This window comes from Mustela nivalis (genome assembly GCF_964662115.1).
Source record: "Mustela nivalis genome assembly, chromosome: 16".
Taxonomy (NCBI): domain Eukaryota; kingdom Metazoa; phylum Chordata; class Mammalia; order Carnivora; family Mustelidae; genus Mustela; species Mustela nivalis.
This window is the reverse complement of record NC_139035.1, coordinates 19147521-19162922: the sequence shown is the minus strand read 5'-3', so window position 1 is coordinate 19162922 and position 15402 is coordinate 19147521. Positions and strand designations below refer to the sequence as shown.

The 15402-nt window shown below is 42.1% G+C and overlaps 1 protein-coding gene across 43 annotated transcripts in view; it reads right to left on the bottom strand.

Moving 5' to 3' along the window:
- Positions 1-39: 39 nt before the first annotated feature.
- The window catches only part of SMG7 (SMG7 nonsense mediated mRNA decay factor), a 92150-nt gene continuing 76787 nt past the window's right edge, over positions 40-15402 (bottom strand). For 8 of the 43 annotated variants that reach the window (XM_082702925.1, XM_082702922.1, XM_082702890.1 and 5 more), the window contains 11 exons: positions 13520-13639; positions 12401-12689; positions 10284-10428; positions 9410-9789; positions 8435-8806; positions 7512-7661; positions 5456-5536; positions 4833-4992; positions 3370-3540; positions 3109-3254; positions 40-2498 (listed from right to left, as the gene is read on the bottom strand). In XM_082702925.1, coding sequence (XP_082559051.1) covers positions 2385-2498; positions 3109-3254; positions 3370-3540; positions 4833-4992; positions 5456-5536; positions 7512-7661; positions 8435-8806; positions 9410-9789; positions 10284-10428; positions 12401-12689; positions 13520-13639 — 2128 coding nt within the window. In that variant the 3' untranslated portion in view covers positions 40-2384. Of the gene's footprint in view, positions 2499-3108; positions 3255-3369; positions 3541-4832; positions 4993-5455; positions 5537-7511; positions 7662-8434; positions 8807-9409; positions 9790-10283; positions 10429-12262; positions 12690-13519; positions 13640-15402 lie in introns of all 43 variants that reach the window. The other 35 variants (XM_082702905.1, XM_082702894.1, XM_082702888.1 and 32 more) reach the window with 15 other exon arrangements.

The following is a 15402-nucleotide window of genomic DNA, read 5'->3' as shown; positions in this document are numbered from 1 at the left end:
TTCTTCAAAGTTAGAAAAGAAACAACGTACCCACAGATCTGGTTGGAGAGAACATGGTTTAATTAAAGGCAAAGCTGATTTCAGCAGCTGCAGGTCTTGCACAGACAGACCAAAACAAAACAAAAAACAAAACAAAACAAAACAAAAAAACACAAGAGAAAGTTTACTACACAAAACCAGTTTCTGATGAAGATTCTCCTCTCCCGCCTCATTACTCCACACTGAGGATGGTAAGGCGAGAAACCCCGCCCCAGGAGTCAGAAATCATTCCAAACACCAAATTCTCATGCAGAAACAGGGCTGTATGGGATGTGGGCAGTACCAGGGGTGAGACAGTGAATCTGGCTAGCTCATCTAGGGTGCGAGAATCAGGGACAGCTCAAACACTGGAATGTCGCAGCTGCCTGAATGCAGAGCTCAAACACACAAAGTGGGTCAAGGCAGTGGGGAGGGAGGCTGGAAGGGAGGGGCAGGAAGAGAGGCAGACACGGGGAAGGGGGCTGGAGAGAAGCACAAAGGGTTTCATATTGCCATTGGGTGGGGGGGCTTCACCCTTTCAGACCTTTCAAAACAAGAACGGAAAAAAAAAAAAACCCAAAACAAAATGAAAACAAAAAAACCCCAAACACCATGTCAAACTTAAAGAGCAATAATGTAAGCATACGGGGCTCCAACCACTCTCTCTGAAGAGCAACGAGCATTAATCTCACCCCTTCCATTGCTGGGGTTGCCCAGACTTGAATGACAACTGGGGCTCCTGGATGTGCTTTGCTCTGCAGCTGTCTTCCAGTTTGTAAGTCCCACACTGACTCCACACACTCACACACACTCCCCCTCTCCCAGGGAGAGCAGCTGAGTGTGTACGCGCACGCACGCATGCGCGCAAACACACACACACACACACACACACACACACACACACACACACGAGAGAGACCTCCCAGAAATAGACCTTACCACTAGCACAGCAATTGGACATTTAGATTGTTTCCATAATTTCCCCTTAAAATATTACTTTTCCAGCAACTAACAGAAATGCTGTCCTTCTGTTTCTACACAAGAAAATTTTCAGTCCTCTTTCCTAATAAATACCAAATAAAAGTTTATCTTCCTTTCTTTCGCCTTTTCCAGAATGGACTTCGTTGTGTTCTCTTCTGTGCGTGCCGCACACGTGTCCTTGTTGCCTTGAATTTCACTCTGAAAGTGGAGGTCGGGAGACGCAGCTGGGCAGGGGCCTGGCCCGTTGTGGCTGTGCAGACGCCACTGCTTCCTTCCTCCGCAGACTGTCCTTTGGGCCCCAACTGCAGGACCCCATGCTGTTGCTTCTTGGCGAGATGTTGTACACATTAGGAACAGAAACAATTACTAGCAGACAGCACGGGGTAGGAAAGGGATGGAGGTAGGGACAAGAGGAGGTGGGTGGTGAGCAGGATGGGGGTCACAAAAACCAATCAAACAAAAAATAACCACACTGAAAGCTTCTACCTATTAAAATGGGTCGGGCCGCGAATGGACTAGCCTGCCTTCTGTGAGACTGCTTGCTACGCTACTGTAAAATGTACAGGAATCAAAAACATTAATTTAAAGTCCTACAGCAGTCATCTGCCAGTCCAGCCCAGCACCACCACCCACACTGTGTCCTCGATTGGGGCTCGAGCACCTACAGAGTGAAGGGCATCTCCTGCTGCAGTCTCCAGGCCAGAAGGGGGCCTGCCAGAACCTTCTGAGTGAAGGTTGAGGCCTTGGACGCTCCCTCACGGAATACTTCCGCTGGCTAAGAGGTCAGCTTCCCCATCCTGTCACCACCAACCTCTCACAGGAGCAGTGGACAGGGCTTTCCTTGCTACACACTGACTAGAAGAAGCACATCTGTGTGTGGAAGAATTCAGTGTGATATTTTACTACTGAGAGTAATAACAATAATAAAAGATGTTCAGGAATAATTTCAACTACATTCTCAGTCAGCAAAGCAATCATTAATGGATTCCTATTTTATTCCCCAAAGAGGAAAAAAGGACTGAGAAGTTCCCATTGGCTTCTCCCATCTGCCTCCCCTTCTCAGCTTTCACTTCCCTTGTGGCTGGGGACATGCACGATGGAGAAGGTGAGAGGCGGTGATATCAGGTAACTGAGTGAGACAGACAGCAGCTCCTCTCTCCCTCCGGAAGGCCCCAGGGGGACGGAGAGTTCCCGATGATTTTTTCTTTTTGTTGCACTGCGGACATTTCGTGCACACTCAGCGTGCCGGTGGAACGCTTACACCCTCTTAACAGCAAGAAACAGAAAAGAGGGCTGCCACCTGCAGGGGACTGTATGGGCCAGTCCTGCAAACCCAACATGCCATGGTTTATGGAGCCTTCATTCCCAGGGTTGCCACTTTGGCCTCAGTGTGGAGGGTTCATGGTGCCTTGTCCCCGCTGCTGTTTCTGCTTCTGCTGCATTAACAGCTGCTCCAGAGCGGAAGGTCCAGGATGCATCATGGAACTGGACCAGATAGACTGAAAAACAGCCCAGAGCTTGTCAGCAGAGGTCAAATGCCCGGACGTCTGAAAGAGGTTTGTTTCTCAATCCTCGCCAAATATAAAGGCATATGTGTCCCAAGATCCCTGCCCCTAAAGCATCCAGCTATTAGACAAAGCTGTTGTAAGACTGTCTTCAAGACCAGTTAGTTTCCACTAAGATTTTAAACCAGAAAAAGTGAAATACTTTTTATTAAAACTCAGTGCCACGTGGGACCTCAGAATATTTACAATAAAGATTTTAGGCAAACAAAACATCTCTTAAAATTAGGTACCTTCTTTCATGTGTTCACAAAAGGCTTAAATCAAACATTCCTAAATGAATCAGAATCGTCTTAACCTTGCAATGCAACTAAAACCTTTTTTCTGCTCCCCTTAGACAAAACTCTTTATCACTAGTGAGTTCACAAATTAAAAAACAACACTCCTTTTCAAGAACCTTGTAATGTAGACCATGTTTCTCTAGGACTTTGCTAGATACATGCTATGAACTGATCAACTCTAAGGGTTTAAGGACTAAGCCTGGCTATCTATAGGAACAAAAGCAGAACCACATCTCTCATGGTTCTTGTTCCCAAAACTCACTCACCTTTAGGCTTTCCATGAGGACAGCAGAGGAATCCTCCATGGAGGGGCCATGGCCTGCCCAGGTGCCACTTGGAGTGCTGGCCTGATGCCAACTGCTCTCAGAGGATGATGTCGCTGAGAGATAGTCAATGCCAAACCCACCCATGGCTAAGGATGCAAAGAGAGAAGAATTCAAGATGTTCTGTCATCACCAAATACCAAACACTAGAGAAGGGCAGAGTAAGTGATTCACTTTCACTAGGTAATAAAGTCTGGATCTCACCTGGCTTATCAGTTTTCCACCGATCTGCAGTTCTTCTATCCCTGTTATCTGGAGTTCCAATGGGTCCAAAGTTGGAGAATGGAACAGAATTATGGTTGTGTGTTGGAGGGGAGCTTGGCAGGCTGCTTGGGTTAGAGGAATGAGGAGATTGGCTGGCTGGTGTTGAATGATCTATTAAATCACAACAACACAAGACATTAATAGATGTTTCACAAACAAGTCAAGAACTAAAGTTTCCTATAGATCTGCTCACTTCAATTTTACTAAAGATAACTACAGGGGGTGCCTGGGTGGCTCAGTGGGTTAAAGCCTCTGCTTTTGGCTCAGGTCATGATCCCAGGGTCCTGGGATCGAGCCCCGCATCGGGCTCTCTGCTCAGCAGGGAGCCTGCTTTCTTTCCTCTCTCTTTGCCTACTTGTGAGCTCTGTCTGTCAAACAAATTTGAAAAAAAAAAAGATAACTACGGGGCTTTGGGAGAAAGGCAGAATCAGGGCCTCCAAAGGGACTCTGCCGGCTGTGCTAGTTTGTCCTACTACACATATCTAAGGCATGGTCCTTGCTTTTAAAAAAAAAAAAAAAGCAAGGGGTGCCTGGGTGCTCAGTGGGTTAAAGATCTCAGAGTCCTGGGATCCAGCCTCGCATCAGGCTCTCTGCTCCGCAGGGAGCCTGCCTCCCCATCTCTCTCTGCCTGTCTTTCCACCTACTTGTGATCTCTGTCTGTCAAATAAATAAATAAATAAATAAATAAATAAATAAATAAATAAAATCTTTAAAAATAAATAAATAAATAAATAAGATGGAAAGCGAAACCAAACAATTTTATGCATGCACTATTCTGGCATGCCTGTTTCAAGTAAATATCTACCAGTCCTCTCTACCAGAAACAGAATTGCCTGATCTTAAGAATGACTACTGAATCAAACTCCATTTATAAAATAGAGATTCAAAAAAATCCATTTTAAAATCTAATTTTTCCTGCAAAGAATGAATATCTATAAACAAAAACTAAAGAACAGGGGCACCTGGGTGGCTCAGTGGGTTAAATCCTCTGCCTTCGGCTCAGGTCATGATCCCAGGGGATCATGGAGCCCTGCATTGGGCTCTGCTTGGCAGGGAGCCTGCTTCCCCCCCCCTCTCTCTCTGCCTGCCTCTCTGCTTACTTGTGATCTCTGTCAAATAAATAAATAAAATCTTAAAAAAAAAAAAAACTAAACTAAAAAACAGCTGGAAATCTTAAGATAGAACCCATATTTTTCTCTCTTACAACTGTGCTGGTTACTGAGGATATAAAAAAGCTTTTTCAGTGGCACTTATTATGTGAACTGGCTCATTAAGCTTTTTTCCTATTTTCTTTCAGAAACTAAAAAAACCCCTAACATTTATAATCACAAAATCATTCTAAGTTATCATCAATCGCAGTGAATAGGAAATGCAAGGCCTGCAATTTAAAGACCAGTCAATACCTGAACTGGCAGGAAGTGATGGAGACCAGGGGGTCCCTTCGAAGAGGGAGTACAGTGATGTCTCCTGGGGGGCCAGCGAAGGATTAAGTTCTGTTTTGGAGCTGGTTGTCAGGTTTTTCCCATATACCTCATTGAACACGCTGTTATTTGGGTATCTTTCCTGGAAGACAATGACAACCAAGTTATAAACTCACTCCAATGAAACAGATTTCAGAAAATGTCATGTTCATGTTCTTGGATGCTTAAGCATCTTAAGTGGATTGAGCTTTTCTTAACAAGACAAATCTTGAAGGCTTTTATCTCCGTTGCTTCTGGTTTTCCTGTTAAATTCATTTTCCCCTAATTTGCTTTCCCTCAATCTATGTAAACCACCCAGATTTAAAGTATGAAAAGTTCACTTGGCTGGACAAAAGAGCCCTAAGGATTTCTTTATTAATGAGAAGTTCAAGGGTTCAAACTGAAAACATACAAGTATCTCATATACCCAAATCAGAGGGACAGAGGATAAAATAAAATGTCTGGAAGACTCCAAAACATGGAAGAGAAAGGAAGAGAAAAATAGGGGGACAGAAATAGAATGGGAAAGGATAAACTAGCCTACTATAAAAGCACCATCTACCCACCTGATTGAGAGAAAATCCGGTGAGGGACAAGAAAGAAGAGGAATGGGACATGAGCTCCGAGGGCTTCTCCAACAAGGATTTCTTCACAGTCCCGGAAAAAAAGGTAGTTAAATTATGCCTTCCATTTGCTTAATATTAATCTTAAGGTACTAAACAATCTAACAGAAGACCACCATTTAAGCATACTTGTACGTACCCATCATGTACAAATGTAAGGCTTCAAAGACATGAACTACACTAATACCACGACACCAGCTAACTGCAGGTGCCACAGGCAAGTCGGACACAATGCTCCTGGATGAACACTTCTCATCTAGCACAGATACCCTGGCAGGGACCAGGGACCCAGCAAAATGCTAGTTCTGAGTGTTTATTAGCAGGAACCTTCGGGAATACACTTATCAAGAGTTGCATTTAAAATACTCTCAAAACAAGATGCTGAGTTGAGCTGGCAGTCTGTGTCCCCCCTATCCCCCAATTTTAAAACACTCACAGTAATGACTTAAAGCCTTTCAAATACATTTTGACAACTGAACTGGGTTTGTCAACATGGTTCCTAAGCAGATCTATTTGTGGTACATATTAAAATAGTTCCTGAAGTTGAATATACATTTACGGGCCCTAAGAAAATTACCAGGAAAAAAAGCTGAATCTCTGATGCTCACTGTCATTGAACAGTTGATCAACAAAGCATTTACTATACACCTAGTAGATGCAAGGCACTTTCACACACATTATATCATTAATGATGTTAAATACAGAAAGGATTATAGTTAAGGTTTTTGTGTGTGTGTGTGTGAACATGAAAAAAAAACCCAAACTCTAAAACACTACCCCTCCAGGCACACTTGTTCCACCATCAGCTCCACGCTGAGTGATGGAGGGACAAGCGGAGTAGGAAGTAAGGGGGTAGGAAAGGACTGGAGAGAGAGGCACTGCCCCCGGCCCTCAAGCCACACCAGCAGAGAAACATCAAGAAAGGCAAACACATGGAGCCAACAGTTTCGCAGTTAGGCTTTCCACAACCCTGAGGTGCTGACACTGTACTCTTGTAGGTGATGAAGTTTCTAAGGGATCTTTTATTTCTCTAACTTGGGGGGAAAAGTAGGAGGTCTCTCTGGCCACTCACCCAGGCAAATTCTTACAGGAACTTCAAGTGCCAGGGATGGCAGCTTCTGTTATGAGAGCCATACAATTGTATTTCTCCTAATACTAAAATTAATATTTTAATCTTACGAATGTTTTCTTGCCTCACAAAAAACAGCAAAAAAGTAGAAGTCAGAACTGTTTCATGTTTTGTTAAGATGGAGTAAAGGGAAGGGAAAACTTCATAGCATATGCTTCTCATATTCCCCCACCTCAGCAAAATATAATATAAATATTGACAATATAGAATGCCATTCTTCGAAATGCAGAGTAATTTCTAGAGGGCTATTTTTAAGATACCACTAATCAATACTTCAGACTTTATTTCATACCATTCTAGTTATTTATCTCTGTATTCACATATCTATGTCACTCCAACAATGTTTATATATAGAATTCTCTTCATTTTTACTCATTCTGTTTATGAATCTTGCTCTGAATTTAGATCAGGGCTCTCAGTTAACCAAACAGAAAAGAGCCACATACCATTCAATAATGTCACTAAAAAATCTAGAACATATTTCATTTCATATTTTGAGTACATGAGGAAAAATCTCACTGCTCCTAAGCAGTATCAAATGACCCTTGAAATTCCTGGGTTTAGATGGAAGTGCCACCTAAAAAGTAAGTTAATTTGCCAGCACTGCACCCTGTGTGACCTGCCCTGAAGGATGCTTCTGGATAACACATACGACAAAGCTGTGACTCTGAAATTTACAGCTATGGAGTCCAAGATGTTTTCCCATGTTCTACTACTGTTTGAAGGTTAGTCTGGGCAGTAAGGAAACAAATGTACAATTTGGTAAAAAAAGAAAAGCTCCAGAAAAAAAGAAAGCATCTATTCCAAGGACTCCAAAATCTCAGGAAAGAAGCTGGGGTTAGAGCAAGGAGAATTACGTCAAATACATACAAAGAGGCTCCGTCCAGGAAGAGAGGCGAGAGGCCCCAGCAAAGCTGGGTAAAGATCAGGAGGGTTAGAAAAAATCAGCTCTTCCTCTTCCTCCAAGGCAGCCAGACTCTTTAACAGGTCCGGAGGAAGCAGAGGGGAGCCCTTGGGGTCCTAGTGACAGAAAGGATCACAGTGAGATGCAGTAAGGGATGACAAAAGCACAAAGGAGTAGTAGCATGGTTTAGGGCACAGAAGCAACTCAGGTCAAGGAGAATTACAGCAGACAGTACTATGCAAGGAAGAAAAGGCTCTGAAGTAAAAGTACAGTGACACAAGGAGCACGGTGCAAAAGATCAAGACAAAAGAAGCATAAACCACGGCCAAACACGGAGAACATAAAAGGTTAACGAGACTTGTGAGTAAACCAATGCGGCGGAGCAAGGGGATTAGCCTATCTTGGGCTAACAGAGAAACAGCTCTTTCGAAAATTACATTCTCTCTTGAAAATTACAAACACACCTGTTTCTCATGAATTAAGAGAGAAAGGAAGGGGAACTCCACTATCAAAGATAACTGGCTGACTTTGTTCCTCTCAGAAAGCAATTTGTTTAAATACGCAGTAAACCTATTTTTAAACTTAGATGATTCAGCCCAACTGAGAGGAGCTTTGTTTCAGAATTCTCTAATGTGCTGTGTTAGAGACTTCTGCACCATCTCTCTGCCAGACCATCACAGGTCCACAACAGTAACGGAATTCTTCCACTCCCCCAGATCAAATCACTGTGCAATTGTGAGGGGGTGACCAAGAGCCACAGCGGTTACTCAGCAGCTCGCTAGAGCGCTCATGAATCAGAGCGGCCTTTATAAATGCCTACTTGAGAAAGTCAAAATATGCAGCCCCAGACCTAGTTCTGTTGTGTCTGGCGACAGGAAAGGACACACACCTCAAACGGCATCCTGGGCACAGGATCCTGCTCGGGACGGAAGACTCCTGGTGACCGTTTGCCCCTGCGGTCCATATTTGCTTGCTGGGCCATTACAGCTCTGTTATCAGCCATGCTGTAAGAAGAATCCCAGTAGAATTCTGGGACCTTGACTTCTGAGGGATTATGGTTATATGGCTCCATGGGAAAAGGCTTCATTTTTTTCTCTAGAGGCTGCTGCTGCATTACAGGAGGTTGCAATGACGGCTCAAACAGTTTTATGGGGTCTTGGGACTGAAGGTAGTAGGACTGTTTCACAGGCATGATTTTCCCTAATGGGCCTTGAACCTGAGGGGGATTCCACAGCTGTTTGGAGGCATCTGCCTGTTGATACTGAAAAAGAGATGCTTGTCATCAAGAGGATAAAATGCAATGTTACATTCAGTACTCAGGACATCACAGAATCAACATGAGGGGTCTTACAACCAACAAAACTCAGCAGTCCTTTACCCTTTAGGTTTTTCAATACACAGAGCTTTCTGGGAACACATGTGGGGCACTGAATTCATGTTCTCTTTCAATTCAATCACTCATGATGTTAATGAACAAATGAGTGTGTGTGTGTTTTCCCCCTTCCTGCCTCAAGCTGCCATTTTTAAGAATGGTATCCTATCCTTAACACCTCACCAAGATTACAATTCTATTTCCCTTCTGCAGTTTTTGTTCAAATAGGAGAGAATTATTTACACAAAGTCCTTTTCTACAAAGCTGACAAGTAGCAGCAAAGAACGGTACTTAAGATCTAGTCTCCTTTACAAGAGAAAGGAAAACATTTGAACTTTCCTAAACAGCAAGAGGAATATTTTTGCATTTCCGTAATCCTTACACAGCAAAAACATCTGAAAGCTTAACCAGTATTTCTAATTAACCGAACACTGTATAACTTCAGTCTTCCCTCCTTATTTCAGCTGCACAGTACCCGCCACTCTAACTTACCTGCTGGAATCCAGAGTGGTGAGGAGGGCTTTTCCCCAAAGCCGGCACAGCTTTTGTGGGGGATTGTTGCTGAGCTAGAGCTTGAACCTGCAACTGGTTTGTAGACTGTGCTGTTGGCTGAGCTGGTAGAGATGTAAGGGGTTGCTGGGAAGGTGGCTGTGGTTGTTGAGGTCCCTGGTTCATTGGCCCTGGTCCAGAGGGCCGTTGCTGGCTGTAAGGAATGTGGGACTGTTTCCCAGCTTGCACCTGGTTTCCTGCTGGAGAGTGAGCTGTAGGCTGAAGAAAGGTTCCTGGGACAGAAACACCAGCTGGGAAGGTGTAACCTGAGCCCATAGAAAATGCCACAGGAGGGGGAATAACATATGTGGGGGGCGGGAACCCTTCAAAATAGAAGAACACAGCAGCTTTAGTTCTAAAGGCATTTAGCAAAAGAAACGCAAAAATAAGTCATCTGAAGGGGACATGGGGAAGGGTAGAGAAGAGGTCCTCTAATAAATTATACAAGAACAGGGATCGACCAGCAAGTGAGACTGATCAAACATCAATCTTTAACTTGGTTTCAAGAATTAAATTAGAGTAGTGGGGGCTGCTACTTCTACCCACTGAGGCAACTGGAGTACTTTAAAGGTGGTCTCCTAAATGCTAGAGTTAGCGATGGGAATTCTTTCATGGTAAAATCATGCACTTGTAAATAAACTAGAGAAATGGCTCAAAAATAACTTCATAAGCATTAGAGAAAGGAGAACTTCCTTCTACCTTTTAACATTATGGTTTAGTAATTCTTACTCCAGTAGAGTATGAATTACTTGATTAATGAGCAGAAACTCACACACAGATGAGATTAAGTAGAACAAAGTATAAAATGTGTATTTACCTGGCCGGCTGGGAAGAGGAGGGAAGGCTCCAGGGTGATGAATGGGGATGAACTGGGAGTTACTTGCTTGACTTGGGGTTTGAGTTACAGGTGTTTTCCTGGCTTCAGACACTGGAGTCTTTCTTAGTTCTGTCTGGGATTTTACCTATGACCAATAGAAGCAACATTATAATAATCTGAAACACAAATGTGTCAGAAAGAAGCACCCACTCTAAGAAAGTATTCAAAACCCACTATGTCCAAAAAAAAAAAAAAAAAGCCTATGAAGGTATTTAAATTCACCTAAGTTAAAAATGGGAAAAATCAAAATAGATTATCTGTCAATAAAAGATATAAAGGCTTAGTTTTACTAGTCTAATTATTTTCCTTTCACAAAATCATAAAAATACTAAACACGGAAAGGACCTGAGAACTCATTTGTTTTACAAATGAGAAATGTCTTGCCAGCAGGGTAAAAACTTGCCTATAATCTCAAGCCACCTATTATGGGCCCCCGGGACCTCTGCACTTGAATTCATTCAACAACATATATAAATTATGACTTAATAACGATGACTATCAACCCACAGGGGAAATACTTTGGGCCTCAGTTTAATTTCTTCTGGACAGCCTTAAGCATACCAGTCAGGCACCCCACCCTCCATGCGGATACCCCTTTAGAACTACTTTCAGCAGTAAGGAACAGGCCCTGAGGTCCTACACAAGGAGCTACAGAGAATACGATGTCATACGTGTTGCTCAGAATGAGTAAAATGAAGGAAAGCAGGTGACATTCGTGAAGACCTTCGGATGAGGTATGGAGAGTGGTGATACACTGACTCCTGTCAGGCTTTCTTTAATCATCAGAAGCAGATTTAAGAGGGAAGGGAGGCCAAAAAGGAGGTTTCAGTCTGGCTCTCGTAGGGAGGCAGCTGCAGAGGAGGAGGCAGAGCAGGCACGAAATACTGGATTCATCCCTGGTCTATCCCTGGTCTCAGCACTGGTCCTTTGGCTTCATCGTTCATTGGTTTGTTCTTCACTTTTCCCCAGCACCTCTCTCCCAACATGCCTTTTCTCGATTTCTACCAGGTTTCTCTCTGTTTCTCCCTCTACTACTAATCTCAAAATGTAACTATTATGTTATTTCTCTGTTTCCCAAAAAGACTCTAGAAGTGAAATACACTGCACTGAAGGCACTATTAATTTGCAAGCAGCCTTCAGTAATGTAAGGGTCCTCAGGCCTACTGCAAACAAATACATTTGTCAAAATGTGCTAACAAATCAAATGGCTACTTAGGTCTTTGTTCAAACATTAATGGTGTTAATGAAACCACAGAGCAAAGACCTTTGGTTTATATGTAGTATAGTCTGTATCTCTTTGGGAAGGTTTAAGAAAAACAGAGTCACAAATAACTGAGCAGTGTTTACCTCTCCCCAGCAAGAGACTTAAATTCTTGCTTTATAAATTCCCATGAGTCAGCGTAATGCTGAAATGACATAATGCTACTGGCTGGGACAGGTATAAAGGCCAAGAAAAAGAGCCTCACCTTTTTCCAAGAATATCTTTTATTTCTTAGTGAATTAAGGAGAAAAAAAACCACTATAAGCCTTAATATATCCTTGGTTCTACTGGATGCCTAAAAGACCCCCAAATTTCCCCATATAACATTAACAAATGACAGTTACACTTTCCAAAGAAAATAGAATTCTTCATATGGTTAATAGGTCTGCAACTGGTCATTTCAAACCACTTAAACTGGAGAGGATTGACAAAAATGTCAAATCAAGTTGAGATTTTTTTTTCACTCACATTACAACTTTGAAGAGTTGATGGAGTAACCACCTACCATAGCTCTTACGTGACCTTACTATTCGGCATTCAAAGAATGCATTCATGCTTCCAGAAGAGCCAATTCTCAAGGCTTTAGGAACAAAATGAAAAATCTTGCCTTTTGTTGTGAGTCTTCCTCTACCTGCGTTATAGTTCAAATACAGCTTACCTGCACTGCCACACTCTGCTTTCCTGTTTCCTGTAACTTTTCTAAGGTGCATTTCTTGGTTTCTGTTTTCCTCTTGCTGTTGTCCTTCTTTCCATCATTCTTAGTTACAGTAATTCCTTTGCTATAGTCCCTTCTCACCTCTTTGGGAGGAAAACTTCTTCCTTGGTCTCTGTTCACTTCTCGCGGCTTAATGTTCTCTTTGAAGGTGACCATTGGCTTCTCTCCTGGGTCACAGTTGTTGCTTAGATTACGGCCCGTGGACAGCACTGATTTCAGTCCTGGGTTCCCGTCCGCAGCCAGGGACTCTACCATGGATGGTTCTTGCAGAATGAGGTTCTCTTTGGCTTCACTGGGGTCTTCCAGTATTAACTCTGGGATTTCTGTGATAAACAACAATTTCCCTACCTCATTTTCACACTGAATCAGCCTAAAAAAGTAAAAATAAATCCATATATGAAAACCATAAACTTAAAAACCACTAACACTGCAACTGCATATGGCCCCAACACTCAGTACATCCCCAGTCCCAAAGACTTGGAGACAGTGGGGTATCACAGTATAACATAACTCTTTTTATATAACATAAAAAGTAGTTTCAGAAAAATTTGGATTCTCAATATCGCTTAGCATTCCCATAACATTCCCATGCTCTTTTAATGTATTCTACTGATTACAGTTACATTGACTGAGCATGTCTTAAGTACGAAGCACTAGACTAGGCCCTTGCAGTGACAATCCCTAATTCCTATTTTATAAATATAAAAACTAGAGTTCAAAAGGACTAAGTTCATTCAAACATGCAACCATTTAAATGCTGCAGTGTGACAAGAGCCTGAAGACAGAAATGAATATGAAACAGTTGCTGACTTTGAAAAAGGTGATAATCAACTGGGAAGATCCCAAGGACACACACTTCAGGAAGTGGCAGTACTAGAAACTTATCGGACTCTGAGCTGTCCTGACCGACACTGACCACCCTGCCCCCACCAACACAAACCACCTATGAACCTACCAGTTGGTTAAATTTACACAGATGTTTGTAAACTAGAGCAGAAGCTCATGATTCAAGGGGAGACAAAGCCTATTCCTCTACACAAGGCAGTTTGACGGGGAGAACAGAGATTAAATGGAATACACTCAGGATCAACAGGGTCAAAATCTTATGTGTTACCAACATTCTGACTTAAGAGTTTATAGTAGCATTAAACAGAGCGGGAAACACATGCAGGGTATGTAAGTGCATCTGGTAAGAAATACCTTGGCTGATTATCGGCAATCCATTTGCCTATAGAGATCAAGCGCTGCTGCCGTATTTGTCGTTGCTGACCTTCCTTGTCTCCTGTAATACCCTGGTGGCCTTTAGAAAAATCCAAGTTCCTAAAATTGATATAAGCAAATTATACAAAATTAAACTTCTAAAGAGATTTGCCAGGCAACCAAGTTCACCCACTTAACTGCAATGGTTTCAGATTTTTGCATACAGACTAGCTACCTGATGTAATCCACTGCATTTGAATACGAGCTCCCAAGGATTTTATGGACAATGAAACAAAGCAAAAAAGGTAACATGCAAATTCATTACATTAACATACTTTTAATTTAGATTTTACTTTCTAAATGAGGAGCTCAAACAAATCACAATCTTTTATTTGGAAAGATACTTTTTCTGTAAAAGTTTTCATTAACACTTATGTTGCATTCTATGTCATCTGTTTGAAATGAACACTGCAAATGCTAGGGATCCGAGAGCATGCCTATTCTAACAAACTGTTAATTATGCATTTAGGTGACCCTAAACCAGGCAAATGTATACGTATCATAGAGTATAACCTCATTGACATTTGGAAGGTAAATCAACCTGAAAAAAATAAGGATTTTTCAGATTTCTCTTCATTAAGTGCAGTCTGTTTTTTTTAAAAGCATCTAAGCACTGCCAGATAGTCGACTAGATGCTGAATACACAAAGATAAATGAGAAAGAGAAATCGTCTCTGTCATAAGGATGAAATAGGAGACTGTGAATCAATTTGATGAGTGTCACAATAAAAATGATGCAAAGAATAAGCATGGCAATAGGGGGGCTTCTTCCTCCTGATCAGCTCTGAAAAGCTTTCATGGCATGTTACTGGAGTTGCACTTTGACAGGAATGGCAAGTGCATACAGGTAGGTAAGGGAAGGACAGAGGAGGAAAATGGGAGTCTTCCAGGCATAGCATAAACAAAGTCTTGTAGGAATAAAAACAGAATTACTCAAAAATAGGACACAGGGAATGTAGAGAATGTTCGTATTAGGGGAAAGGAGGGTGGAGATGGCAGGAAATATGGCTGAAAAATATCTAGCACTTGCACATGAAGCTAAAAAAGATACTGGAACCACTGGGGGTGAGTGAATTGAAGTCTTCGTATTAGTAATGGGACATTAACAGGTCTATATTTAAAATATAATTACAGAAGCATGCCAGAAATGACTTATAGAAGGAGAGGGACTCTTAGTAGGGAGGTTGAATGGGAAGCTTTTTATACTCCAGGTTAATAGTGATAAAAGCCTGAACCAAAGGGAAGTAAATGGGAGGAGCTGGATCTAAAAGGCATTTTAAACACAGAATCACAAAGACTTGGTGAGAAAGGTTAATGGAAATAGGATTTTTTTTTTTTTTTTTTAAGAGTTCACGTAGATGGATAATGGCACACAGATAAATATAGAAAGATCAAGTTTTGCTGACCAGATAGGAAAAACAAGAGTCGTTTTGGGTCATATTAAACTTTGAAATGTATATGGGAGATCAGATTGTTAAAACAGGAGTCCAAACTCCAAAAAAAAGAACTGAAAATTTTGGACTTACTAGCCAAGAGATGAAAGCTCAAGACAAAAGGATGGATCTGATCATCAGAAAGGCAGAGGGTGGGGAGGGCAGGGGCGGGGAAAAGTCTGGACAATACTACTCTGAGGCATGTGGTACAGAAGAAAGTGAAAGAGATGGAATATGATAGTTGAGCTAAGAAAAAGGAGGCTTCATGAAGGAATGGGATAAACAGACTCAATGCTAGAGAAAACTGAATAGGATGAAAATTATAAAGTCAGTGGAGTCTGGTAACCAGGAAGGCGCTATTAGTTAGAGTTGCAGGAAGCAGAGAAATGGC